Raw genomic sequence first — 27721 nt, 5'->3', positions numbered from 1 at the left:
AGCAGTGAGCCACCTTCCTAACCTTCGCCATGCCATCCTTCAACCGGGATGAGGCCTGTTGTCATGGGAAGATCAGAGAACTGAGTGCCAGGAAAAAGTAGGTTATTAATTTCTTCTCTGATGGTAATGTGCCATAAAACCTTGGCACTCCCATCAGGGAAATCCAAATCAAAACCTCAATGAGATACCACCTCACACCAGTCAGAATGGCTAAAATTAACAAGTCAGGGAACGACAGATGTTGGTGGGGATGCGGAGAAAGGGGAACCCTCCTACACTGTTGGTGGGAATGCAAGCTGGTGCAACCACTCTGGAAAACAGTATGGAGGTTCCTCAAACAGTTGAAATTAATTCGATCCAGCAATTGCACTACTGGGTATTTACCCCAAAGATACAAATGTAGGGACCTGAAGGGGTACGTGCACCCCAATGGTTATAGCAGCAATGTCCACAATAGCCAAACTGGAAAGAGCCAAGATGTCCATGGACAGATGAATGGATAAAGAAGATGTGGTATATATACACAATGGAATATTATGCAGCCATCAAAAGGAATGATATCTTGCCATTTGCAACGACGTGGATGGAACTGGAGGGTGTTATGCTTAGTGAAATAAGTCAATCAGAGAAAGACATGTATCATATTACCTCACCGATATGAGGAATTCTTAATCTCAGGAACAAACTGAGTGTTACTGGAGTGGTTGGGGGTGGGAGGGATGGGGTGGCTGGGTGATAGACATTGGGGAGGGTATGTGCTACGGTGAGCGCTGTGAATTGTGCAAGACTGTTGAATCACAGATCTGTACTTCTGAAACAAATAATGCAACATATTTTAAGAAAAAAGAAAAGACAGGAGGGGAAGAATGAAGGGGAGTAAGTCGGAGGGGGAGACGAACCATGAGAGACGATGGACTCTGAAAAACAAACTGAGGGTTCTAGAGGGGAGGAGGGTGGGGGGATGGGTTAGCCTGGTGATGGGTATTAAAGAGGGCACGTTCTGCATGGAGCACTGGGTGTTATGAACAAACAATGAATCATGGAACACTACATCAAAAACTAATGATGTAATATATGGTGATTAACATAATAAAAAACACACCTTGGCACTCCCTTCTCTTTGGACTATCTTAAGGGGTGCGGGGATAGGGAAGGGGCTTTGGTACTAGGTGATTGCAAGTCTCACCCTGATACCCTGGTGATTCTCCCACCAAATGCCCCCCGCTGTCAGCCATGGTAAGTACTTGGACATCCATCATCTACTAATTTTCAGTCATTTACCTAAGTGTACCTTTCTTCATTCCACAAGAAAAGATGGCTTGCATTGAAAATATACACAATGAAACAATAAAATATGACAAATTAGAATTAGGAAAAATATAATTGAGTAGGAAATCGGGATCATAAAAAGCAAGAACACAAACATTTTGACCATAATACAAACCTACATAGTTGTTAGGTTGTTAGAATTCTATTTCACGTTTGACCCTGGGCTTCCTGGCCACCAAAGCAAAGAGAAAGATGAGACCAGGTAGAGATTCATACTATACATTCTCTTGCAAAAAGCAAAGATTTTCTTAGTTTTGAGGTTTGGGATACATGGTGTCCCTCCGGTGATACCTTGGGAGGAGAAGCAGGTGGTACTCTGATAAGAAGTCAGCGGGTGGGTCTGCCCCACAGGCTTCTTCCTGACTCCCAAGTTTAGTGCCCACCCCCCTCCTGTATCCAGTTCTCTTCGTTCTCGCTCCAGACTTTTCTCTGAAGGGGATCATCTGGCCTTTCCCACTGTCCTGTGGGAAGTCTCAGACATGCAGATAACTCCTGAAAGCCCAGCCCCACGGGGAGAGAGGCAAGCTCAGGGGACCCTGGCCTCAGAGGAAAGGCAGCAGCTCGGCTCTTTCATTTCCTGGCTGAGCCCCCACGTTGAGCCCACAGCACTGCCCCACTTTGCTGCTCTTCAACTCGTTCCTGAAAACCCAAGTAGTTGGATTTTCACAGCAGTCAGTGGGGCCCCGTTTCCCACGGACGTCCATTCTTATTTTGGAGATGTTTCGATCAGTTGTGATTGGCAAGCAGCTTTCTGACTGAGCACGTTCCCTTTAAATTTCCCCGCCAGCAGGGCCCATCTGGGTGTAAACAAACACTTTAGTGCAGCCCAAGAGAGCCCCTATCTAATCCCCAGCACGATCCCCTTACATCCGGAGCATGCTTTCAACATTTTTCCTAGCACTTTTCGGCATCCATCCTCCCAATGATCTTCAGGTGACCCTGCAGGGGAGACAGGAAGAGGGATCATGATCCTGTGTTACAGATGGAGACATGGGAGGCCCAGCAAAGTGCAGGGACTTGCCCAAGGTCACACCATGAATTGGGGTGGAGCTGAAGCCAAAATACAGGTCTCCTGACCCCTTGTGCTTACAGAGTGGCTTTCCAGCCGAAGGTGGTGGCCGTGGTGGTGGTGGTGGTGGTGGGTGTAAGAACAAGGCTTTACTAAATGTGAGCTGTCTCCTTTTATTCTACCTCCCCCAAACCATTGGCCCAGGCTTGAGTATATGCGGAATAAATAAAGCAATTTGATCTGGTGTGTGGACAGCTGGTGGTTGGGATAATTGATGCCTGAGACTGGAGGCCCCTGGGATTAGGAACAGACCACCTGGCCAGCCTCCTTGCTACTCCGTTCTGCTGAGGCCACAAGGGGGCAGCATGCAGCATTTCCCCAAGCCTCAGGGAGGTGCCCTGTCCAACACTTATCCCAACTTGAGACAATTCTAGGAACTACCAGGGTCCTAGGTCCTGAACCCCCTCTTCCGTAAGCCCCTTAACTTTTGAAGCCAGGGGAATCCCTGGGGCCACTGAGGGCTGGAAGCACTATCCAAGTATTACATTAGGGTAGGTTCTCAAATTTTATTTATTTTTTAAGTAATCTTTATACTCAACATGGGGCTCGAACTCATGACCCCGAGATTAAGAGTCACATGCTCCACCGACTGAGCCAGCCAGGCACCCCAGTTCTCAGATTTTATAAGGACTTTCTGACAGCCCAAATTCATTCAAGGCCCTTCTTAACCCCTCAGCTTTATGTCTTTCCACTCTCCTCTCTCCTGCACTCTTTGCACACTCGGTTACTCACTGGTCCCTGAGCTCACCTCCTTGTTTTCAGAATGTACTGGCCCCATTGCCTGGAATGTCCTTTTATTTCTGTTCCACTTACTGATCTATACATCCATCAAGGCCCCATTTAAATGGCCCTTGCCGAGAAACTTCTAACTCCTGGGGCAGGGTCTACAAAGACCTCTTCCATGCTTCTACAGCAATGTCTACAGCCTCGATTATTTGTGCTCGTATCCATAGTCACTCAGCAAATATTTCTTTGGCACTTCCTGTGTGTCAGAAATTGTTTGGAACGTTGTAAAAACAGCTAAAAATTAGCCGGATGAAGTTTGGGCTATCGTGGAGCTTATATTGGGTTGGGGGCTGGGGGAGAGGGTGAATGGGAATGGGAGAGAGAGAGACAATAAACACAAGACAGTTAGGCTCTGAGGAAACCCCCTATCACTCTGTTAGAATTTTCTGGGTTTGGCTCTCTTCCTCACAGATGGTCCTCCTCTAGTCCAGAGTCTTCTCTGCACCTCCACAGCCCAGCACAGGGCCCGGCACCAGGAGGATGGCAGTGACTGATGAAGAGTGAATGAACAGACGAACCATGAGAGACTATGGACTCTGAGAAATAAACTGGGGGTTCTAGAGGGGAGGGGGGTGGGAGGATGGGTTAGCCTGGTGATGGGTATTAAAGAGGGCACGTTCTGTATGGGGGAAAGAAAAAAGAAAGAGTGAATGAACATAAACCCTTCCCCGAAGACAGGGTTTCCAAACCTGTGCCCATTCCCACTGCTACTCGTTTGCTCTTGCTATTGTTTTTTTTTCTTAATTTTTTTTTTTTTTTATTGAGCAGTGATAATATGCTAGGCAGGCGTATCAGATGAAGATTATTCTTTTAAGAAATTTCTGTGTAGGAGGGGTGCCTGGGTGGCACAGTCGGTTAAGCAGCCGGCTCTTGGTTTTGGCTCAGGTCGTGATCTCAGGGTCGTGAGATGGAGCCCCGCGTTGGGCTCCACGCTCAGCACGGAGTCTGCTAGAGATTCTCTCTCCTTCTCCCTCTGCCCCTACTGCTCATGCTCGCTCACTCTCTCTAAAATAAATAAATCTTTACAAAAAATTTCTGTGTAGGAAAATATATTTAAGGTTGATACCTGATGGATGATCTCATTTCATCTTCACATCCTCATAAGGTAGGTATTCTCATTTTCTAAGTGAGAAACTGAGTCTCAAAGAGGTTAAGAAATTACCCAAGGGCACCAGCTGGTTGAGTGGAGCCAGGAGCTTCATGAAACCTCCTGTCCCAGCCAGCTCAGCCCCCCTGGTCACTTCCCCTGTGTCCAGTGATTCTTTTCCTAGGGAGAATGAGAGCCCCCTCCCCAGGTAGGGACTTAGCTTTTGTCTCACTGCTCCAACCATTCATACAGGCCTTGGTAAGGTGGCATCTGACCTCCTGGGAGGAGGGGGCCCTAGAGTGGAGGTCAAGTGCCCAGTCGCATGAGCAAGTTGGGTGTGGCCTCCCCAAGGCCTCTGAGCTGGGCTGGCAGTGTTACTCCCTGGCTTCGGTGCTGGGCCACTCTCATGGCCTAGGAAGAGGGGATGGGAGGACAGTAAGGCTGGAGCCCAGGAGGGGAGAACCTAAGCTGGGTCCCAGCCGGGCCAGGCTGGACTGGGTTCCTCTGGCTGGCTGGCTGTTGCTGAGGAGCAGTCCCAAATAGCCTGGCCTCCTGCTGCAGCCTGGAGCCCCATCGCCTTTCCAGCTCCCCAAACCTCCCCCAAGCCCCTGTGCCTCTTTCTTTCAAGTGAAGTTCTGAGACAGAAGTTTCTAAGATCTTGTATGTGTCAAAATGTCTTGATTTTGCCATTTATTTGAATGATGGTTTGGCAATGTATGGAATTCCAGGTTCAGAATTATTTGCCCTCAGCGCTCTGAAGATTCTATTCCATTGTCTTTTTTGGCATCTGTTGTTGCTGATGAGATGCTTACTGTCAATTCAATTATTGGACCTTTGTAGATAAGCTATCTTTCTCTCTCTGGTGGCTTTTAGAATTTCCTTTTTATTCTTGATATTCTACACTTTGGCTAAAAGGTGTCTAGGTGTAATTTTGTTTTGTTTTTAAAGATATCTTACTCGGCAGTCTGAGCCTTTTCAATCTAGAAATTCACGTCCTATTTCTGGAAAGATCTTACTCACTCTTTCCAGTAACTTTTTCTGGAACTAACATATGCTGGGGTTTCTCATTCAATCTTTGATGTCTCTTTTCTTTCATATGTTCAGTCTCTTTATTGTTCTGTACTTTGTTCTGGAGGATTTCCTTAGTTCTAGTTTCTAATTCACTAATTCTCTCTTCAGCTGCATTTATTCTACTAACCCATCTATTGATTTCTTTTTTTTTTAAGATTTTATTTATTTATTTGACAGAGAGATAGAAAGAGCCAGAGAGCACAAGTGGGGGGAATGTCAGAAGAAGAAGGAGAAGCAGATTCCCCGCTGAGCAGGGGAGCCTGATGAGGGGCTTGATCCCAGGACCTTGGGATCATGACCTGAGCCAAAGGCAGACACTTAACTGACTGAGCCACACAGGCATCCCTATTGATCTCTTCTTTAATGTCAGTGACTTTAGTTTTAATTTCTAGAATTTCTAGATAGTTCTGTTCATATCTGCTATGTGGTTTGATATCTTTTTGCTCCTGTTTTATAGATGCTATTCCTTCCTTTATCTTTTTGAAGATTTTAACCATATTAAACTTCCTTTCAGATTGCTCCATTATCTCTAGGTCTTTAAGTATGAATTCTCCCATGAGAGAGGTGCCTCTTAATATATTGTACTTACTTTTTCTTATATGTTGTGAAGTTTATCCCTGAGATAGTTATTTTCAGCACATTTTCCTGACTACCTTGAGTGTAGAGGCCACCCTAAGGGATGATTTCTCAGTTGAATCTGCCCAAGCCATGTGGATGTGCACCAGTCCCAAACTAGTTCTTCTTTGGGATTTTTTCTACCCAAAGCCAAGACCAGGAGGCTAGCAGGTAGAGATATTTTAGTCCTGCTTATGGCAGGCAGCACTTCCCAGACCCAGCATTAGCCAGGGAGCCTGCTGTAGCCCCTACCACTGGTGGGGTTTGCAACTATACCTTCCATCCTGCTGAATGCCTCCTCAAAGGTACAGCTTCCACTCCTACTCACCACCAGAATTCCCTCTCATTTCTGGCCCTTAGAGATTTCTCATTCTTACTTTTGAGTTTGGATATGTATTTTTAAAAGTTACCCAATCTTTCAGTGAAGTTATCTAATATTTCAGGGAAGAGGGACTTTAATATGTGTTCAATCAAGTTCGACCTGGAAGTTACACTCTCTGGGCCTCCCACCCCGGTCATTGAGTCCCCGGTCTCCCTGCTGAGCCCCCATTCTCCTCTCTGGACCCCTAGCTCCCTTACTAGGTCTTATCCCTTTTCTGAACCACCTTCTCTGCCCCTCGATCTGCAGTCCCTCCCACTAACATCATCATCTCCTCTGAGCCCTCGTCCAAGCTTCCCCCAACAATGGAGCAGGGATCAGGGAGGCTTTCTTCCACTGCACTCTCAGCAACTCAGAAATGTCCTTCCTCCTAATTTTCCAACCAAGTCTGCTGTCCCAGCTGCTCTCACTGAGAACATGGAGCCGACCAGCACACCTGCAATAGTAGGAGCACCTTCTGCATGGTCTTCCAGGGGTTGGGGGTCAAAGAAGAAGAATCCTGAAGGCAGAGGAGTAGCTGCAAGAGAAGGGTTGGTTTTGACTTTCAATTCCACACCCCCTTCTCCCTTAGTGTCTCCTCTTTGTGGGCCCCCCTCCAGCCCTGAGGATCAATGGGGGTTCACTTTCACTGAGCTCAGCGACACCACTCCCTCCCCACTTCCTGTGCCTCTGAGCTCCCTGGCCCAGAAGACCTGCTTGTCTGGGCTGGGGACAGCTCAGTGGCACCCAGAGATCTCGGGGGATAGAAACTCCTCTGGCCCCTCCAGGACCTCCCACCTGCCAGGTGGGCCTACTGGCCTCACTAGGGAACAGAAGCAGGCCTGATCCTTCTCTCATACTTCCTCCTCCTGCTTACAGTGGAGGGGAGCCCCAGAGGGAAATCATGCACGTGATGCCACCACCCCAGGAGCACCGTGTACTCCAAACACCTCTTCCTAGGAAGCCCTTCCAGATTGGGAAGAGCTGCTAGGACTAGGGACTTCCCACAGCATCTCCCCTGTCCAACCGCACCACCCACATACCTGAAGAGCAGTAAGATGAATGGTTCACGTGTGTAGAGCTCCCTGCACGATCATGACTTTTTTATGCATTCAGTCTTCCCGATAGCTGGGGAAGGTGGGGCAGAGGTGGAGTGACTTGCCCAAGGTCGCCAGCTAGTCCAGAGGAAGAGCCAGGAAGTCCATCCATGACTCGTGTTTCATTGTTCTTTCTGCCCCTGGCACTGCCACCTTCCCCGGGTGCTGATGCCTCTAATTCCACCCTTCCTGAGCCCTCTCCTGCAGAGCCCCAGCCTCTGCAGCATGCCCAGGCTAAGGCCTTGGCCAGACTGTTTCCTATCAGGCCAAACTGGACCCTCTGGCTTAGCATTCAAGGCCCCAGGTGTCCCCCTTGCCAAGCTTACCCTTCCTTCCCCTTGCTCTATAACTTCCTCCCCACCCCCACACCCACCTACACACACACACACACACACACACACACACACACACACACACTACAGCACAGGGGTAGAGAGCTAGATTAGGCAAGTCTCTTTACTCACCCTCAGTCTTCTTGTCTGTGAAATGGGGATGTAAGTAGCACTACATCACAAGGTGGTTGGGGGTGCTGATATAAGACAATGCAGGTAAAGCATTGTCCCCCCAAAGTCCCCTCAGCCCCCGGCCCTGATCCCAGGATCCCAGTGCCCAAGCCTTAGCATTTAGTCCGAACCTCAGCCCGGGGGCTGCAGGCATTACTGATTGCACTTCTCTGCACCTCCCCAAGTCCTCCATACCCCTGTCCCCTTCTTCGGACATTGCCAGTGGAGACTCTTCCCTCATCTGACCTCTACCAGCCCTGGGAGCTGTAAGAAAACCCAGGGGGTTTCTGGGATGTAGAGAGGGAAGCGTAGGAGGTCTGGTGGGTGGAAACTTGACCCCCCTCCTCAACCCCAATTCAAGCAGAGCACTGCTGTTTTAATGCTTTTTACATGTTGGGGTGCTACTTCACGATTCCATTGCTAATAAAGTCTGAAAACCATTGCCTTAAAACCCCCATCCCACTCCAAGAAAGGAATCTGCACCTTTGGTTGACTTGAGGTCACACTGGTGGCTGTTAACAATCAATGACAGGCTTGAGCCTGGCCCTGGGACCCAGGTCCCAGCCACTTCTAGACCTGAACCCTTACAGACCTGGGAGTCTCCACCCTTGGCAGGAGAGAGTCCTAGAGAACGGGACTGGGCCATCTACAGTTCCCCTCAGCCCCCGGCCCTGATCCCAGGATCCCAGTGCACAGTAGGTACGTGCCAGCCAGCAGGGAGGACAGGTCACAGTTCTGGGGTTACCCACAGGCTGTGTATCCTTCAGTGATTCCCTGTACCTCTCTGAGTCTCAGCTTCCACACATGCGAATGGCTGCTCTCTGTCCCAGACGGGGCAGGGCCTGGCACCCAGTTGGTGCCCCGCAAATGGGAGCTCTCCCTCCCCACCCTTCCTCTCAATCAATACTTGCTCCATTGATGGATGATGGTGACAGTGATGAACTACAGGAGATCCTGGAGTCCTGCCCCCTTCTTCTTGTACAGATGGAGAAACTGAAGCCCAGAGTGGGGAAGGGGCCTGCCCGGGTGGCACAGTGAGTCTGGGCAGAGTGGAGCCATTCTGGCAATGTCACCAGGGAGAGATTCAGGGGCTGGGGGTGGGGGTGGGAAAGAAGCTGCTGAGGGTGGGGTGCAGGGAACAGGTGGGAGAGAGGGAGCAAGGAGGGGAGGGGGTAAACCACAGCCACCCCCCCCCCACCCCTGCAGCAAGGAGGCAGACTGAGAGAGCCTGAGACAGCTGTTTGCTCAGAAAAGTGTCTTAGTCACTAAAGGCTGCAGTGGGGAAAGTCCATCCTCCCAGTCATGTCCTGGGAATCCGGGTGGGGGTGGGAAGGCTGCCGGGTGACCCTCAGAGGGGCCACCTGTCCTCTTTGAACCAGACTTTCTCCTCTGCTTCCTCCAGTCCCCATGTGTGTGTATGCATGTACACCCCCCCCAAATAAACTGCTTATGGCCTCCGAGGACCGTCTTCTCCTTTCCCCTCACCCCTTAAGAAGAGTTCCATGTCTTTCCACTTTAAAAAGGAGTGGGGCTGTCCCTCCACTCCTTAGACACACACCTGCAGAAGAAACAGGCCTCTGTGTCCTATGAAAGTCCTTCCTGAGATCTAACTTCCATCCCTCTAGCTGCAACCATGGTCTCCTTCCTTTTCCTGCTACCTGTGAGGGGGGTAATCTGGAGCTGGAGTTGGGAAAGATGAGGTGGGGCCCTCTCCCGGCAGTGAGGGCTCCTCACAAAGAAAGGAAGAGACTTTTTCAGTCCCCCAAATGGGAAGAGAATTGTGGGGTCCAGAGGTGATGCTAAGCGTAAGGATCAGATTTCCAGGAACAGACCCAATTTCAGATATTCTGGGTGTTGGTAGGGGCAGTCTGCGCTCAAGTGGAGTTTCTGCCACAGAAGGGCCTCAAAAAGACCCCAAGGAAGACTCCCAAATCCCTTACAACTGCTTTTCTTTCCACCTACCGTTCAAGTTCCCAGACCTTAGTCCCACCCTCCAGGACCCCTGATTGATGAAGCCTAGACAGACAGTCCCATAGAGTCGGGTAGGGCGGTGCCACGGCTAGGGGCTGCTGGTTTTAGCCCACAGGGAGAGGATGGGTTAACCCAGTCCAGGCATTGCATCTGTAGCTGGACCCTGGGGTCCAGAAACCTGCCCCAGCTACAGTGAGGTCGGGGCATAACCTGCCCAGAGGCATCAGTGCCCTCCCTGGGGACACGTGGAGCCTAGAGCTGCAGGAAAGATTCAGGTCAGACCCCAGAAGGCACCCCTTGTTATGCAGAGGGAAAAGGGTCACTGTCGGGGTCGGGGTGTGGGCCGGCTGCCAAGCTCAGCTTGGGGACCCCTCAGGTCCCTGCAACCCCCTCCCCGCCGCCTGCAGATCTGCCTCCCTCCCTCCCCCACAGGGCGCTCAGCAGATCAATGCTGCCTTTGCTGACAGCTGAGAATCGAGCTCGCCTTCCCGCCCCCTGCCCCGCCCCTCCCGCTCGGCTCCGGCCCCCGAGAGACTCCCGGAGGAACGAGAAGAGTTTGCTGCGAAAGCCTTCACCCTGGGGCAGGGCCTGCGGGGGGAGCGGCTGGTGTGGCCGAAGCTTCTGTCAGTGGAATAGGGAAGGAGGATCGGGAAACCCAAATGACCGCTCTGTGCAGAGCCGAGAGGGCTAAGGGGAACGAAAGGGCTGCCCCCTACTGCTAGGGAGAGGAGGTCAGGCACCAAGAACTTTCCAGCTGGAGAGGCAGTGCGTGGGAAAGAGTCTCCGGTTTTGGGGTGGGATTCTGCGGGCCTCTGGGGAGAAGTCGTCCAGCCCGCCGCGCGGGTTCAGAGCTCACCTCCCAACACGCACGTGCCCTGACCCTGACCCTGGAGGCAAGGGAGCGGTTCAGACTGGGTTGGCGGGGCGCAGGCCCCTCACTCGGAGGAGACTCTTCTTTGGGGCGGCGTGGTCAGCCTGGGGGGCTCGTCCCCCAACCGGAAGAAGGCAAGTTCCGACGTAGGGGGTGGGGGGGAGGAAGAGCGGACACACCCGGGGTCCACTGTGCAACACACTGTGACACAGCTCGGCAGCGCTTGGACAGCAGGCCTTTCAGGTAGGAGCTGCTCACCGAGCCACACGCGAACGAACGCACACTTTTACACATGCCGCCCGGCGCACTAAGGGCACGACCCGACGACGGGGCACGCCTCCTCGCTAACACCACCACCACCACCCAGCGGGGCCTGGACCGTGCACACTCATCTTCACACCTATCCACACAGTGCCCACGCCACGCACCTGCACGGACCCTATCCCGTCCCCGCGCGCACCCACAGCCACCCGCGCTGCACGCACGGGGCACGCACTTCTGCAGCCACTCACACCTAAACTCCATGGGACGCCGAGTCCGGTCCACGGCCGCGGCCCCCACTCCCCACCCCACGCCCCACTTTCCGCAACCCCACGCGAGGCGTCCCACCCCAGCCCGGCCTTCGGGTCCCGGCTGCCCCTCGCAGCACTGCACGCCACTTGCACGCGGCCAGCCCCGGGGGGCCGCCGCCACGCGGTCGGGTCCCGGCACCGAGTCGGCGGCCCGCGCGGCCCGTGCGCCCAGCCCCGCCGCCGGCTCCGCGCGCCCCCCTCCGCCTCGCCGCGCCCGCCCGCTCGCTCCCTCCCGATTTGGGAAGGCGGCCGCCGGGCGGGCGGGGGCGGCGGGGGAGGGGCGGGGCGGGGGAGGATGACATGTGAGCGGCGCGCCTGAGGCAGGTGGAAAGGCGAGCGGCATGGAGCGCGTAATAAGAGAGTTGGAGTCGGAAAGAGCCGCCCCAGTCGCCGGGGAAGCGGGCGGTCAGTGCGGGCTCCGGCGGCCCCCAGGCTCCGCGCGCCCGCCCCCGGCCCCCGCGCCGCCCCGGCCCGGCCCCTAGCCCCCCGCCGCCCGCGCCCGCCCCGGGCCACCCCCGCCGGGCCCGGGTCCGAGCCATGCGCCGCTGAGCGCCCCGCGCGCGCCCGCCCCGGACCGTAGCCGGGCCCCGGCGCCCCCCCCCCCCCACGCCCGGCGCCGCCCATGGCCGAGGCCCCCCCGCGCCGCCTCGGCCTGGCCCCCCCGCCTGGGGACGCCCCCCGCGCCGAGCTGGTGGCGCTCACCGCCGTGCAGAGCGAGCGGGGCGAGGCGGGCGGGGGCGGCTCCCCGCGCCGCCTCGGCCTCCTGGGCAGCCCCCTACCGCCGGGCGCGCCCCTCCCTGGGCCGGGCTCGGGCTCGGGCTCCGCCTGCGGCCAGCGCTCCTCTGCCGCGCACAAGCGCTACCGCCGCCTGCAGAACTGGGTCTACAACGTGCTGGAGCGACCCCGCGGCTGGGCCTTCGTCTACCACGTCTTCATGTGAGTTTGCGACCCCGCGCCCCCCGTCGCGCCCCCGCGCTCCCGCCCGGCGCCGCCCCTGCCCTAGCCTGGGCTCCCCCGGGGCCCGCGGGCCGCCCTGGCTCCGCCCCCTGCCCCCCATTCCCACGGCCGACCCTCTCGGTCACCCTCAGGCCTGAGCCCCATTTCTTGTCCCCCAGCCTGACCTTAACCCTGATCCCCAGGTCCTGACCCCTGCTTGACCTCGCTTCTGACCTCCCCACCTCAACTGTTTTCATCCTGATCTCCAACCCCTGCTCCTCTGTCCCAGGTACTCCCCACATCCAGTTTCTTGGCCCCCATCCTCCTGCAGTCCGGAGCCACTACAGTGGGGTCCCCTTTCCTCTTCCCTGCCCCCGTCTCCTTGTGCCCCAGACACAAAGGGGACCCACTGGCCCCCACACAGTTTCTGTTACCAGCTCCCCAACTTTGTTGCCACAGTGGGCTCCCACCTGGGCTCCCCTTGGAGATGGCCCTCTACAGGGATGGCCTCCACCGCAGTCCGGGTTGGCCCCCCATTGTAGGGGCTCGGGGGTCCCGGTGAGCCACCTGAGCCCTGACACTCGTGTGTGCGCCCTGTGTCTGCCTTCACCCAGCCTCCCCTCCATCCTGCACCCGCCAGTGGCAGCAGCAGCGGGTGGCCCCGCCTGCCCCGGTGGCTGGGCCCGCTAGCCTGCCCAGCCCTCTGACTGTGGCACCAGGCCTGGCTCCGGGCACCCTGGGGAAAAAGAGACGAGAGCAGTCGGTTTGGAAATACTGACGCTGCGGGCCCCGTCCTCCCCCTTGCCAGGCTCCTGCAACTTTCAAAAACACTGACCCCTCTTGGATGTAAAGAGTGAATTTTGGCAGCCTAGAGCTCAGTCTTGGGGGACGGCCTGGCCCCGCCGGGAACATGAGAGGCCCCGCGGATATCAGTTGAAGGGCTGGGCCTGGCACTGGGACGCCCGGAGGTGCCCGAGAAATACCTCCGGTCCCTGGAAAATGTACCGGTATTAATGCCTTCTTGCTGCCTTCAGAGAGGGCCCTCTGGTCTTGGGGTCTCCTGGGTGGCCCCCTTGCCGGTCCACCTGACTGTCAGACAGTTTTTCTGCCTGTCTGGCTGTCCCTCTGCCGGCGTTCCCACCTGTGTGCGAGCTGGCTCGTCCGTTCATCTCCCCCAGCTCCTTCACTGTCCAGTGGTCCTTCTGCTTGTCTGTTTCCATCCCGCTTGTGGGACAGGCATCCCTCTGTGTGCCTGTCTGTCCACCTGTCCATCTGCCTGTCCGTCTGTCTCAGTCTTCTACTTGTCTGTTTCTACCTGTCTTTTGGTCCATCTTCCTGCCTGCCTCTGCCCCATCCTACCTGGGCCTGCAGAGTTGCAGAGGTGAAGGGGAGGAAAATGCCGGCCAAAGAGCCCCCTGGCCACGGGGGGGGGGCGGAGGAAGAGAACTCTGTCAGCCAGTTGGCTCCCTGGGGGTGGCAGCCTTGACCCCGGGCAGAGACTCCAGCTGGGCTAGGCCGGGGGCAGAGGTGAGTTTGTCAGGACACGAGGTCCGACTTAGGGTCGGGGTCAACTGTTAGGAGTAGCCCAAGCCCCAGTGCCCACTGCGGGGTCTGGGATGAATATTTTTCGCTGCAGAGAGGAGTGGTGAAGGGTGGTTGAGTTGCCCACATGCGGCCTGGGGTGCCCAAGGAGGCTGAGACACTCCGCAGAGAGCGACTCTGCCTTCCATGGGCTCCTCTTGGGAGATGACTCTTCCAAGGCAAGGCTGGGCCCGGGCAACCCAGTAGGCCTCTGAGGCGGGGGTCTTTTGTCCTGTGGCTTGTCCTCTCAGCCCCCACGGGGGTCACCGGAGGTGAAGGACCTGCCTCATGTCGCCCAGCCGGCTGCTGTCTTCACCTCCTCTGGAAGGGCCTCTCCTACCTCTCCAGGAGCTAAATGTGCTGGCACCTTTGCCCCACATCCCGCCCTTTCCGGATGCCAGGAATGCCCTGGCCAGGGGCAGGCTTGTTCCGACCACTTGTTCCCGGAAGGCCAGGGATGAAGCATCTCAGGAGCTCTGGGGGAGAGGAAATGCGGCCTGAAAACGTCCAGAGGGTTAGGGATCTCAGGGAACTGGTCGTCTGTCTTAGAGATCAAATGGAACGAGGGGTCGGGAGCTCCACCTCTTGGGTGCTGTGTGATCTTGGATTGATCTCTGGACCTCTCTGAGCTTTTAGAAGTCTCTGCCGTCAAAGTGGGGTAGAAACCCCAACCGTGTGGGCCTCCGTCTCGGAGGAGGTAATAGGTGGGCAAGAGCTTGGTTTGCTGCAAGGGTCTGTCTGAGTGTGAAAGATGGGTGTTATTCCTGGGGCTGGCGGAGGGGGCCGGACAGGAGGCTTCTGCTGTTCTTGAGGTGCTCCAGATGTGGGGTTTCTGAGTCACTCACTGTAGGGTCTTGGCTGTTCTTGCCAGGAAGTGCTTCTTGCTGTTGCACTCCTAGCCGTCCTGCTGCACTTTCGGTCAAATCTTTCCCACCTCTGCTACTGCGCTCAGAGGCGGCTCAAATGCAGGGGTCCCAGTGCGCACAGTTAGCTAGCACCCCCTTCCCAGAGACTCGGGCCCTAGCAGGGGGAGCCCGGCAGAAAAGCCTGGAAGAGGAGGGCTCAGGAAGGGGAGGATTGGGGTGAGCTGAGTCCATTCACCCCGGGGGACGCCAGCCTCACACCTGCCAGCGAGGTCCCCACCCAACCTGCACATTTTCTGGCTCTGAAGTGTGGGAGATTGCCCAGAGGACAAGCCTGGATCCCGCCTCTCCTGCCCATGCAGCTGTGGTCTCTGGGAAGTGGGAACTGCTGACTCCCGTCCTCTTACTGAGGTCCAGAATGAGGGATTGCGGGCCCCTCTCCGAGCTCTCTCACCTCTCTGTAGGCCCCTGGTCCTGTCACCAAACCCCGGTCCCTCCTTGGCATCCCAGTCTTTGATTAAGCCCTCAACCCGTCACACGCCCTGCTCTCTGAATTTTGAGAGATACCACATCATGGCCCCTCCTGCTTTTTGAGCCTTCGCCGGGGATGGGGGTGGGGTGGGGTTGGAGAATGCTTGCCTCCTCGCTGCACCCTCTCAAAGCTCCCCCTGCCCCCAGCCTCCCTTTTAAAGTTAGAGGGCTGGAAGGGGCTGATACAGGGCAAGGTCATTACCCCCCATTTTCCCCCGCGCCACTGTGAGACTCTGGCTGCTCCCAGCCCCCAGCTGCCCAGCACTTTCTCTATGTGAAGGTTTACATTCTGTAAACATCCTCCTCAGCCTTGTCCCTGGGGTCAGAAGCTGTGGGAATGGGGAGGGGAGGAGGGTGGCGGCAGCTCCTGGGGCCCTCAGACTCCTAACCCTGGAGTCTTCCAGGCTCCCACCCTGACCATCTGAGAAAGATCACTGCCTGGGATGGAAATCAGCCCAGCAAAGGGGGGCCCGGAGCCCTCAGGCGTCCCCACTCGGCGGGTCCTCACACTTGGACAGCCCATTTTGCTTCTAAGAAAACTAAGGCTTTGGGGACCCAAGTCACACAGTGGATCAGAAGCAGATGCCGAACCAGACCCCAAGACCCCTGACTCCCCATCCAGGACGTCCCTTCTGCTTCCTGCAGCTGCCTGGGCGGGGGTGGGGGGCGTGGGGGGGTGGGGGCTCCTGCAGTTGTAACAGAAATTTCTGATCGTGCATGGAACAGCAGTTGTGCGCCAGGCACCATGCTAAGTGCGCTCCGTAAACCACCTCCTCCAGGCGGGGGCTGCTATCTTCATTTGACAGGTGGGGAGACTGAGGCCCAGGAGAGGTCTCTGAGGAGCCTCCTGAGAGCTAGGGCTGACTAAGAGCTGCCTTTCCCCTGCATCTAGGCTTCAGCCAGCACCCCAGTCCCAGGCCCCACAGGAGCGGTGCTCCTGTGTCATCTTCTCTGTCCCCATCACCTGGCACCCAGCACCCAGGCAGCAGGGGGTGGGCGGGGAGCAAGAGTTTGTGAGGATGGACGGCAACTGCCAGCCTCATCCAAAGCGGTCATACTTGTGTTGTACTTGGCTTTGCACACACACACACACACACACACACGTCTCCGCCGCACACTCGACTATCTGTCTCGTGCACACACTCACTACAACTTTGACACACGCGGCCATGGGTGTCACAAATGCACCTGCAGCATACATCCAATGAAAGAAATCTAATACAGAGCTGCCGCCACCTTTTTACTGACTTTACAGACACACACCTGGGCCTGCAGCCCCAGCCCAGACCCCTAGGACAGAAGAGAGTTGACCCCCTTCCCTAAGTTTCTTGCCTCCACCCGTGTGGAGGCCCCCCGCACCAGCAGGGCTGCCCTTACAGGCCTCTGTTCACCTGTGTGTCCACCTGGGAGGGCAGCTTCAGGGCCACGTGGGAGCAGGGTACCTGGCCTCCTAGAATTCGGCTGGCCTTTGCTTTCCCTGAAGGGGCCCCCTGGGACCCTTCTGCCCAGGCCTGCAGCGTGCTGCTGGGTTTACTGAGGCATGGAAAGGGGCAGATACCCATCCCAGGTCACATCTGGCAGATCAATGGTCAACTGTGCCAGGAACCCAGGCCTTCTGCCTCCCAGATCAGGACTTTAGATCTGTTCCTTGCCCCAGCGGGTGGTGAAGGCTAATGCCCCAAGAACTTGGCCTTATGATGGGGAAAGTCTTGGAGTGTGACCCAGATTTTTGGTGCTGCTGTTTTTCAGTTCTCCTTCTTTTGTTTGGCCTGTACTGTGAGGAGGGGGCGAATGGAGAGACCATCCTGCCAGCTTTCTATCCCTTCTTCTCTTCCTCTCCCTGCCCCTTAGGCCCCTTTGTGCCCTCCTGCCCGAGTTCTCCTTTGGGGTCACTGGAGCAGGTTAGACTTCTCACTGCTTCCCCACCCCAACTCCATAGTACGTTCATTCCTTCCGTTGAGGAAGCCCTGCTGAATGTCTGACTTTAGTCCCTATTGCCGCGGAAACCTATATTCTCCAAATATTGGAGCCAGGAGTGTTTCCAGAGGTGATTATTCTTGGCTGATGGCAGCACTTTGAATGGGTGATTAATTTAAGGTTCTCTGAGCCAGTCAAGGGAGCTGAAACCTCCTGGGGAGCAGGAGAAAGGAAGGCTCTGCAGAGCGGCCAGGGCCCTGCCCCTGCCCCCCAAGGAGGCCACGCAGGGAGCTTCCCTGGACTCGGAGCAGCTCATCGCCCTTCCTCCCCAACACTGCACCCACGGGGGTCTTTGCGCAGGGCTGACCCTCCTGTGGGCTAGGGTCCCAGCAGGGAATTCAGGGGGCAGCCCCTCCCTAACACCCCAAGTGTGGGAGTTGTGGGGCTGGGGTGGAGAAAGAGAGGGGCACTTGTCATCTCTCCAGAGGCTGCCCCACGGCGGGTTAAGAGCATGACCTCGGAGTTGACAGATTTGGGTTCGCTTCTGGTTCCACCCTGAGCAGTTACGTGTCCTTGGGCAAGTTACTTAACCTCTCTGAGCTTCAATTTTGTCATCTGAAAGCCGGGATAGTCGGGGCCGAGTGGGTTGAAGTGTGGGCGCTGTGCCGGGCACGGGCGGTAGCCACCAGCGCCGGCACCGGGTTATGCTATCACTGTCACTTTCACTGTTCTCCTGCCTGGGGAGGGTCCCATCGTGGGCTGGCCGAGTGCAGAGCCCAGGGTGACTGCACGGGGGCGTGGGGCGGGAGCTCTCTGCGGGGTCTTGCCTTGCAGTCCCTCATCTAGCCCCCACAGCCATTAGGGAAGGCAGGCCCTGCGTGACCCTCAGTTCACATTTGAGGACGGTGAGGCTGGTGAGGGGACACCACCCACTTGTGCAAGGCCACACAGCTAGTGAATGGTGGCTCCAGAACTCCAACCTGTACCAGGCCTGGGGGGCACAGAGAGGCAGACCAGGCCTGCGCCCCGCCCCAGAGAGGCAGACCAGGCCTGCGCCCCGCCTAGGACTCCAGGGCCCGGTGAGGGGCTGCGGAGCCTGCCCGGCCACTGGCCTCTCCTGCGTCTTCTCCCAGGCCCTGGCAGAGAGGTCTGGGGGTGGGTGTGAGCGTGTCTGTGTTGCGGGGCGGCGGGGGGGGGGGGGCGGAGGATGTACGTGGCCATGTCACTGTACGGCCGAGGTGTGGGCCTCATGGTCAAACCTGCACCTAGGCTGGCCCCAGGGAGCTGGAAGTAGAGCCACGGTGCTCAGGGACCCTTGGGAGACGAGGCGATGCCCCACTCTCTCCTGAGCATATCATCCTGGGGAACGGGGACAGGGGATCCCAAAGGAGATTCAGAGATCTCAGCACTTGCTGGGAAGGTACCCACCGACACTCCTCCCCAGTCCCAGACACCCCCACTCCCCCCGTAAGATGGGGCTAAACAGGAACGTGGACCATCTGTGGTCCACTCTGCTGGGCACAGAGTGACTCTGGAGGAACAGAAGGAGCCACTGTACAGACCTTGAATTTTGCAGGAAGGGTGGGGGGCAGGGGACTCTCCAGCACCTTCTCCCTGGGCCCTTCAGAGGACTGGGAGCACTTAGAAGGGCACTCGGGAGGCTGCCTGCCCCTCAGCTGGGGCTCTGATGGGGGCTAGTGAGAAGGCGCTGGTCAGACCTCTGGGGCCCCCATAAAGTGCCCCCAGGACTCCAGGCTTTCTGGGCAACTCTGTCCCTAGGGCAGGATCTGTGTGCCCTGGGGGTTGGCACCTGGGGTGGGGGGTGGTGAGGAAGGAACAGGGAGGGGCAGCCCCAGGCAGCAGACTAATTGGGCTGGGAATCCGTGGGCAGTGCCTGAGGGAGGGAAGTAAAGAGAGCAGGGAGCTCAGCAATTCCTTACCTCTTCCTTCCTTCTTGGAGATTGGGGAACAGTGGGTGGAGTGGGGTCTCTGGCCTAGGGGCCCTCCTCAATCTCTGCAGGGAAATCTGGGCGGGGGTGGGGGGAAGCACTTTTTCCTGAGACTGCTCGGACATCTAGGCCAGGCAGGTGGGAAAGGGGGAAAGCTTGCTGGAGGTAAATGGAACATGATTCCCACTGAAGCATAAGGGATGGAGGTCAGACAGTAGGAAGGACTGCCCAATAACCAGGAGGTAGAGTGAAATTCCCTGGGGTACCCTTCCCAAAACTTGCGGACCCATGTCTAGCTGGGCTGGACAAGGTTTACTCTGCTAATTATCCCTGTCAGGCAAGTAGCACCCCTCCTTCACAGGGTGAGGATGGAGAGCAGATAGAACCTGCTCTCTCTGAGCCGAGCTCTGGGGGATGGGGGAGAGGGGTCAGAGCGGGTAGCCTTCGGCTTTGGGAGGTGGTCACAGGCTGCCTCTCTGCCACCCTTCCTCCCCTGCCATGCCTCCCTGGGAGCCTCAGGCCTCCCCAGGTCACCGTTTTGGGTTTATTTTTTGCTGGGCTCGGCTGTCCCCTGGGAAGGGAGGGGGCAGGGAGCAAAGGAGGGGGGAAGGAAGAGCTTGGTTAGCACAATTCCGGGCGCCTCTGCTCCTTGCCCTCCTTGGCCCGGCTGCCACCCTCTTCCAGAGGGACCAGTCCCTGGACATAATGGGGACCCAGACCCTGTGGGATCTCCTCTCCTGGGGCAGAAATAGGCCTTTCTCCCCTCACCCTTTCTCATCTCGTCCTGCTGCAGAGCATCAGAGCCAGAAAGGGCTCAGAGCTTAAGCAGAGCCACGGCTTCTTAGCACGCATGGGGAAACTGAGGCCAGGAGAAAGGACCTGATTGCCTGAGGACACAGCACACACAGGCCCCCTCAGGAGATGGGGTTGTGCTGGAGTGGCCCAGGACCGAGGGATGCCTCCCTCGGCATTCCACCTGAGTTCACTCACTTGTCTAATTTTCCGACTTCTGGGGCCTGCTGACAGTCTGGTGGGGGGACAGAGGAGGGGAGGAAAGGGGGGCCCCGGGGCCCAGCAGCGGGAGGGAGGTGCAGCCTGGGGGTGCGCTGAAGGCTGCCTCAGGCTGTCGGCCCTCTCCCCGCTGCCCTTTATTCTCCTTGCTGTAAGAAATAAATCAGCCCTGTTTTACAGAGAGGGGATTGAAGGCCCCAAGTCAACATGGCTGATATGGGGTAGAGGTAGGATTCAAACCCAGGCCAGGGTTCCCGGGGATGCTGCCATGCTGCCCCTGAGGGTCTAAGCCCATTGGGCCTTCCCTTGACTCTCCTCAATCGGCCTCTCTGGCTCTTCTCTCTCTGCCCATTGAATGTTGGGGTTCCTCGGGGCTCTGTTCTGTGTCCTCCTCACTGTACAGAGTTTTTGTGGGGGGGGGAGCGGCCTCATGTACTCTTGTGACACTGGGGGTCCCCTCTGGGATGAAAGCCTGCCCCTCTGCAGTTTCATCCCTGAGCTTCCTGTGGACACATGGTCCCCTCATCCTGTGGGCACCTCAAACTCAGCCTCTCCCTCTGACCTACACTTCCCCAGTCCCCCTGACAGTGCTCCCTTACCCCTCACTGCCCAAGTCAGGAATCCCCTCCCTCAAGCATTTTTAAGATTTTATTTATTTATTTGAGAGACAGAGATAGCGAGAGAGAGCACAAGCAGGGAGGACAGGAAGAAGCAGGCTCCCTGCTGAGGAGCCCGATGCGGGGTTCGATCCCAGGACCCTGGGATCATGACCTGAGCGGAAGGCAGACGCTTAACTGACTGAGCCACCCCGGCGTCCCTCAAGCATCCTTTGTTACTCACCTAAGAAGCAACTTGTAGTGTCCCCAAAATATGCTGTTTAATGCTCTTTGTGCTTTTCCTTTGGCCTGAAACTCCCTCCCCCGGCCTATCCATCATCTAGTGAACTCTTCATCCTTCACTTCTCAGCTGGGAGCACCACCTCTTCTTGGAATCACTCCCCGCTCCACCCCAGGCTCCACGGGGGACCCTTCCCCAGAGCCCGGCTCACCCAGCCCTGTGCGTTCTTCTGCATCAGATTGTGAGGTCTGGGAGGTGGGGGTTGAGCACCGTGCTTGGCATGTGGTTGGTAATTTGTAAATGTTTGCTGAGCTGGGGAATGAGGGTGGCGCTGAGGCCAGTTATAAGGATGAGAAGAGTTGTGCCAACCAGAGGGAAATTGGAGAAAGGACCCCAGGTTCTCTGTGTGCAGACACTGAGCCGGAAGCTGGTATGATTTTTATCCCAAGTGCACTCCAGTTGGAGGCCACAATGGGAGCAAAGGCCTTGAGGTGGAACTCCCTTCCTCTATCTACCCTGTCCGGGATCATCAAGTGATGGAGGTGGGCTTTGCCCTGTGGGCAATGGGGAGCCATAGGCAGTGACGAGACAGGGAGGCACCCCTGGCTGGGAGCCACGGCTTGCCTGATTTCTTCCCAGGAGCTGGCGTTTTGCAAATACTATTATGTTCCCATTTTGCAGATAGGAAAGTGAGGCTCAGAGAGGGGAAAATAACATGCACCCGGTTATACCGCTTGTCCATGGTGGAGTCAGGATTCGAACCCATGCCTGGGTGACTCCCAAGCCCAAGCTCCAAGTGCCTCTCAGATATGTCAGCAGACCCATGCGGTTCTCAGTGGCCTAAGGCAAAATCCAGGGAAATAAGGACAATGTGGTGACTTTCGTAAAGCTAAATTTATGCCATTTAATGGACTTTTAGTCTGAGATTATGTCCTTTCTTTTATGAAATGATGGGGCTGGGAATTTTTTTTTTCAAATGTCCTTACTTGGCAAAATAAAAAGTTGACAACCAGTCCCCAAGTGTTTTTTGGAAATTTCACTGGTGCATGAAATCCTTGAGTCTGGGCGACTTCCTGCCTCGTCCCTCCTGGGCCAGAGGGCCACAAGCGTCTGGCTGGGGATGGAAGGGTTGGGGGGCTGGAGGAGCGCTCACCCTCATTACCTACGCCTCCTGGGTCTCAGGCCCTGTCAGCCCCGGAGAGCGCGGAGAGGGGTGAGGACCAGCCCAGGGCTCTAGCCAAGACTGGCCCCGGGGTGGGTGCGCACGGGATCAGCCGGAATCAGGGCTCACCCCTCAGTTAAAGGAGCACTGGAGCAGGAGTCAGCCGCTGGGGTTCAACTGCCGCCTCTGCTTCCGGGCAGGGGCTCAATGTCTCCTAGGCACCAGCTTCCTTCCACGTGGAATGACACTTCCTGCTTAAGTGCCTCGTAAACCACAAACGCCCGTGAAGCACAGAGGGCTTGTTGTGCCTCTCATGGGCTTCTCTCCCTCTCTTCTGGGGTCCGGGGCCGCAGGACCGCGGTGCCCTTAGCAGGAGCCAGGAGCTGAGTTTGAACCCAGTTTGTCATACGCTAAGAACGTCCCTAGTCTAGTCTATACCCGGGATTGTGCCAAATGTTTTCCATATCCTACTTCATTTAATTTATCCAAGAGCCCCAGGATGTGGGCACTGTTATTACCCCGTCACACAGAAGAGGACGCTGACGCGGGAGGGTTAAGCATGTGCCTTTGTCACATACCCAGTAGGTGCTGACTGCCCAGGTGGCAGTTTAAGGCTGAGTGTGCAAGGACTCCGGTGTGAGCCGGTCTTCGGGGTTGCAGTCAGTGTGTGTGTGTGGGGACACTCATGTGGTGTGTGGGGTTGTGGGTTGGGGCGGGAAGGCCACCTTTCTGCTGGTGGCCTCCAGCGGTCACTCTCCCCCGGTGCCTCAGTCTCCCTCTCCTGATGGGGCTCTCGGTAATAAGAGGGATGCTAAGAGCAAATGTTTTTTAATGAGCGCTGACATGGCGCCAGCCACTGCTCTAAGGACTCACTGTGGCTCCTGGCCCCTTTTCCTCTCAACACCCTGATGAGGTGGGGGCTATGGTTATGCCCATTTCCCAGCTAAGGCTGCTGAGGCACAGAGAGGTTGAGAAACTTGCCTGGGTGTAGGTAGAAGGGCCAGGATTCAAACCCCCGAAGTCCAGTGCTAGGGGCTATGTCCTTGCCCACCGTGTTATGCCTAACTGGCCCCCATGGGCCTGTGGCCGATATGAGGACCGGTTGAGCCTTAAAATTCATGGTTCTGTTCTCCACCCCAGTTCTGCACTGGGAACTTGCTCTCTCATTGGGAAGCCTTCACTGGCAGTCCCTTGGGGCTAGCCACTATTCCAGATGTTGGGGACAGAGCAGTGAATCAGACCCTCCCTCGGTCCCTAGGGAGATGGGCCAGGGGCTGGCAGCTCTCTGGGCAGGTGCGGAGTCCCGTAGGAGCCCAGCACAGAGGGGCCAAATCCAGCCCCAAAGTGGGCATGGCTAGAAGGCTTCCCGGAGGAAGAGGTTTAAGTTGAGACCTGCAACATGAATAGGAGTAGGAGTCAACCAGGCAAAAAGGAGCATGGAACAGCATTCAAGACAGAGGGACTAGCATGGGCAAAGCCCAGAGGTGAGGCTAAACATGGCATGTTGCAAAGATGTCCAAGAGGTCAGGAGAATGGGAGCCTGGAGGGGGCAGGAGGTATGCAGAGAAGAGGCTGGGACATGAGCTGAGGATGCCAGGCTGAGGAGCAGTGACTTCGTGGAGGAGACTGAGTCTAGGAAGGAACTGAAGACAGGAATGCCCTGGGCAGATTGGTATTTTAGAAACATCTTTCTGGATCTCACAAGGAGGATGGTAAGGGGGAAAACTCTGGCAGGGAGCTACGGGGATGCCCTCCACTTGGCCTCCTTTTCCCTCTGCCTTCCCCTTCATGGCTCAGCCCCCTGAGCGGCTCCTCTGGAGCTGCCCACTAACCCTGCCAAGGCCTGGCTGGACCTGGCCTGAAGCCCTAGGACTTTGTCTGTAGGGAAAGTTGAGCTGCTTATGCAAAGGTTGGCCTGGGGGAAGGTGTGTGTGGCTGAGCTGAGGGCGCCCTTGGAAGCAGAGGGTATGGGTGCAGGCCCTGAGGCTGTGGGCAAGGAGGTTGGGGATACGGGCTTAGGCTCTATGGGGGTCCCCAGAACAGCAGACTTAGGACAGGCTCATGAGAGCCCCCAAGGATTTGGCCCAGCTGGTGGTGCGGTGCCCTAGAGAAAGGGGCTGAACCTAGGTGGCTCGGCCTGCCCCACCTCTTTGTTCCCTCCCTGTCTTGCAGCTCAATAGAAAGTAGAAATCACTGGTCTTACCCTCTCTCCTTATTCTACTGTTGGGGAAACTGAGGCCTAGAACAGGGCATGGACTAAACTTAGGTTAGTGGCCGAGCCCAGACTGGAGCCCAGCTTAGCTCAAGAGTTTCAGTTGTCCCCAAGACAGACAAATAACTGAAAAATTTCCTCAGAGCTGACCTGGGCTCAGTTTCCCTCTGGGTGGTCTTGGGCAGGCCCCATCACATCCCTGAGCCTGAGCCTCTGGATCCAAAATGCTACCTTGTCTTGAGAAGGATGCCCCCTCTTCCACTGGATGGTCCACAAAGCACTTGGAGCCACGCCTGGCCCACTGTGGGGCTTAATTAATGTTTGCTCATTGCATCCCACTCAGTTCTCCTTAACAACCCTGGAGGAAGATATTGTTACGCTATATTACACTGAAGCTCAGAAAGGAGAAGTGACTCGCCCAAGGTCATTCAGCTACGAGGTGGTTCATATGGGCCTAGAGCTCAGGTGTCTAGGCACCTAAGGCCCCTGATAGACACAGCCCCGATTTTGAGGCTCTGCTCTCAGTGAATATCAGCTTAGTGTCTCAAGCAAGACCCATCAGTCAGTTGGGCAGTGTGTGTGTGTGTGTGTGTGTGTGTGTGTGTGTGTGTGTGTGTGATAGTGTCTCAAGCAAGACCCATCAGTCAGTTGGGCAGTGTGTGTGTGTGTGTGTGTGTGTGTGTGTGTATGTGTGTGTGTGTGTGTGTGTGTGTGTGTGTGTGAGTGATAGGCTGGGCTGGCCCGCAGGCTGGAACTCAGCTCCTATCAACCCCTGTGCCTCCATGCTTGAGCAGACCGCAGCTGCTGCCCCCTATGGGGAAAGGGGCCCCCTTGCCCTCCTGCACTGAGGGTTTTTCTAGGGAAAGGAGCTGGCCGCAGCGTGACCAACAGGGCACCTGCCTGCCCCGCCCACGCTGCGGTCTGGCCATCTAATGCCCTGCACATGACAGGCATGGGATGCGCACTGGGCTGGGAAGAGGGATTTGCACTCTCCTAATCTGGGGTCTGCTGCCCTACTCTGTCTTGGCCAGGGCCGTGGGAGAGGTTTGTCTCTGCCTCCCCTGCCCAGCAGCCCCAACTCCGATCCCTGGCAGATACCCAGCTCCTCTGCTTGGGGCCTTCCTCTGCCATACTCATGCTCCTCACCCTCCCATGATTTGAGCAGAGTTGAGACTTATGGGGGCAAATGCTGGGGCATTTAGGGCTAATGGAGACACCGTGTTGTGCAGCATTCGGGGCTGAAGGGTGGGGGCAATGTCAGGGGCGTTTAGGGCCCATGATGGGCAAAGTTAGGGGGAGGACCTCAGGGGGGTGCAGAGCTGGGGTGTTTGGGGCTAATCCCGGGCCACCCCTTCTTGGAGAAATTTGGCTACAAGTCAGGGAGGCAAATGTGTGGGCTATGCCCCGCCTCGCTGGGCAGTAAACACAGCCGTAGCCCAGGAGACAGGCCCAAACATCCCGGCCCCCCATGGTTATTTATACCAGGACTCCCTCTCCTTCTCAGGCCTGGTCTGGCCTCTCAAACCACGCCTGAGCTGGGCGACCTGAGTGGAGGGTCCAGACTGCGGTCAAGGCAGGGGCCTCAGCAGCCGGCCTGCTCAAACCCCACCAGGGACTGGGCACTCTTTGCCTCCCAACAGCCTTTCCATTGCAGGTACTGGATCTTGCAGATCAGAAAAGTGCTCATGGAGGCCAAGGCCTGGGCAGGAGGCAGGAGCCTTGGATTTGCTCTAACCTCCTACGTGACTGTGGTCACTGGCACCCCATAGCCTTAGCTACCTCTGTGTTCAGTAGGCGGGGAGGGGCTAGATTAGTGCTTTGCAAACTGTTTTACGCAGTAGGTCTGGTTCCTTAGATGAAATGTGACGCAGGAACACAATATATAAAACATATCAAAGCGACATCACTCTGGGTGGTTTCAAGGGTAGGGGCCCAGAATCCTGCCCACTCAGCCTGTAAGGCTCTGCATACCACCAGCTCAGAGCCTTACACAGCCCTGCTTATTCTAGAACACATTCCAGGTAACCCTGCAGTTCCCGGCCCCCAGATCCCTGTGCCTGCCTCCAGGGTTTGTATAGGCCTCTTTCCTGGCTCATCATCCCAAGCGCCAAGGTATATGAGCACTTCTGGAACCAAGGGCAGCCGTCTGCAGCCAGTGGAGGTGGAGTGTGGAAGAGCAGGCGAGGGTACCCACGGAGTGTACCTCATGCCCCTCCTGGTGAGGGATGAGCCCAGTGCGGGAAGAGAAGCGGGCACACCGTGGGCTGGGGGCTGGAGGGTCACAACCCCTCCTGCCAGATGCCAGCATGGAACTCCAAAGAGTCCAAGATCTTAAATTCAAACCTGGCCTTCCAGATTGTTATGAAGGTGTATGTGTCAGGAAGGGTGGAACATATTTTAGCTAACAGCTTGTTAGCTTGATGTAAATTTTTCAATATTTAGACTAATAGTCTGTGGGTCCCCATCTGGACCCTTTCCCCAGGACTGCCAGTGTTTGGGGTGGGCTTGCAATGGTCCTCACTCCACCTACCCACCTCTGCAGCCACCCTAAGATGCCCTTACCCAGAGCCCTGAGGCTTCATAGAACAGTGGGAAAGTCCTGACTCGGTGACGCTCAAGGCCCTGGGGACCTGGGTCTTCCTGTTCCCTCCCAGATACTGTCTGAGCATCTAATCAGCCAGCCTGGGGGATGTGGGGAAGTCACAAGTGGCCTTGCTCTTGGTGGATGGATCCTAATGAGGTGGTGGTGGGTGGGGGATGGACAGAGGCAGGAACAGCCTCAGCACAAGGGAGTCCAGGGGTACCCAGGAGGGCCAGGAATCCCAAGGGGCTGGGGGACCACTGCTTCCTGAAGCAGAGCAGGGATTCTTGGGGAGGAAGGGGGTCCATCCCAAGGAGGGGAGAGAGCACAAAAGTCACCAGCGTAGAAATGTACAGGGTATGGAGGGGTGGAGTGTGGCTGATGCTTGTGTGTTTACAGCCTCAAGCTCTGGGTTGAGGAGCTTGGATTTTAGATGGTACATAGTAAGGAGCCATTGTAGGATTGTAAATGGGGTGGGAGCACTCAGGCAGCAGGAGGTAAGTGGACTAGGGTTGGGGTGGGGATGGAGCTAGAATCATGGCAGTCAGTGAAGAAGTGGCTGGAGGGAGGGGGAAAGGGATTAGTCCCCGGATGGACAGGAGTGGGAAGTGGGAGGCTAGGAAGAAAGAGCTGATCTCCACCCTGCTTTCTGGAATCTCTTCCTCTATCTTCTCCTCCTGCTTTCTGTCTCCTCCCCCCATTCTATGGCCCTGTGTCTCCACGCTGGGGAGAAGGGCACCTCACCCCAAACCCACCTCCCTAAGGAAGACCACCTCACACCGGTGGCGAGTGGGAGGCTACAGCTGTATAAG

At 56.4% G+C, this 27721-nt stretch overlaps 1 protein-coding gene and 1 long non-coding RNA gene across 2 annotated transcripts in view; one reads left to right on the top strand and one right to left on the bottom strand.

Moving 5' to 3' along the window:
- Positions 1-1399: 1399 nt before the first annotated feature.
- LOC114224314 (uncharacterized) lies at positions 1400-7468 on the bottom strand. The gene is made up of 3 exons (XR_003612341.2): positions 7359-7468; positions 6773-6853; positions 1400-2268 (listed from the first exon to the last, which is right to left on the bottom strand). It is a non-coding gene; the product is annotated as an uncharacterized LOC114224314 (long non-coding RNA).
- A 4483-nt stretch (positions 7469-11951) lies between these two features.
- KCNQ4 (potassium voltage-gated channel subfamily Q member 4) overlaps positions 11952-27721 on the top strand; it is a 53196-nt gene continuing 37426 nt past the window's right edge. Inside the window, exon 1 of the mRNA XM_028123208.2 lies at positions 11952-12265. Within this exon, the coding sequence (XP_027979009.2) occupies positions 11952-12265 (314 nt within the window). The remainder of the gene's footprint in view (positions 12266-27721) is intronic.

This window comes from Eumetopias jubatus, unplaced genomic scaffold, assembly GCF_037043125.1.
Source record: "Eumetopias jubatus isolate StellerSeaLion01/CBP00866 unplaced genomic scaffold, mEumJub1_p1.0 scaffold_4, whole genome shotgun sequence".
Taxonomy (NCBI): domain Eukaryota; kingdom Metazoa; phylum Chordata; class Mammalia; order Carnivora; family Otariidae; genus Eumetopias; species Eumetopias jubatus.
Note: the sequence above shows the minus strand (reverse complement) of the source record. Positions and strands in the feature narration are given on the sequence as shown.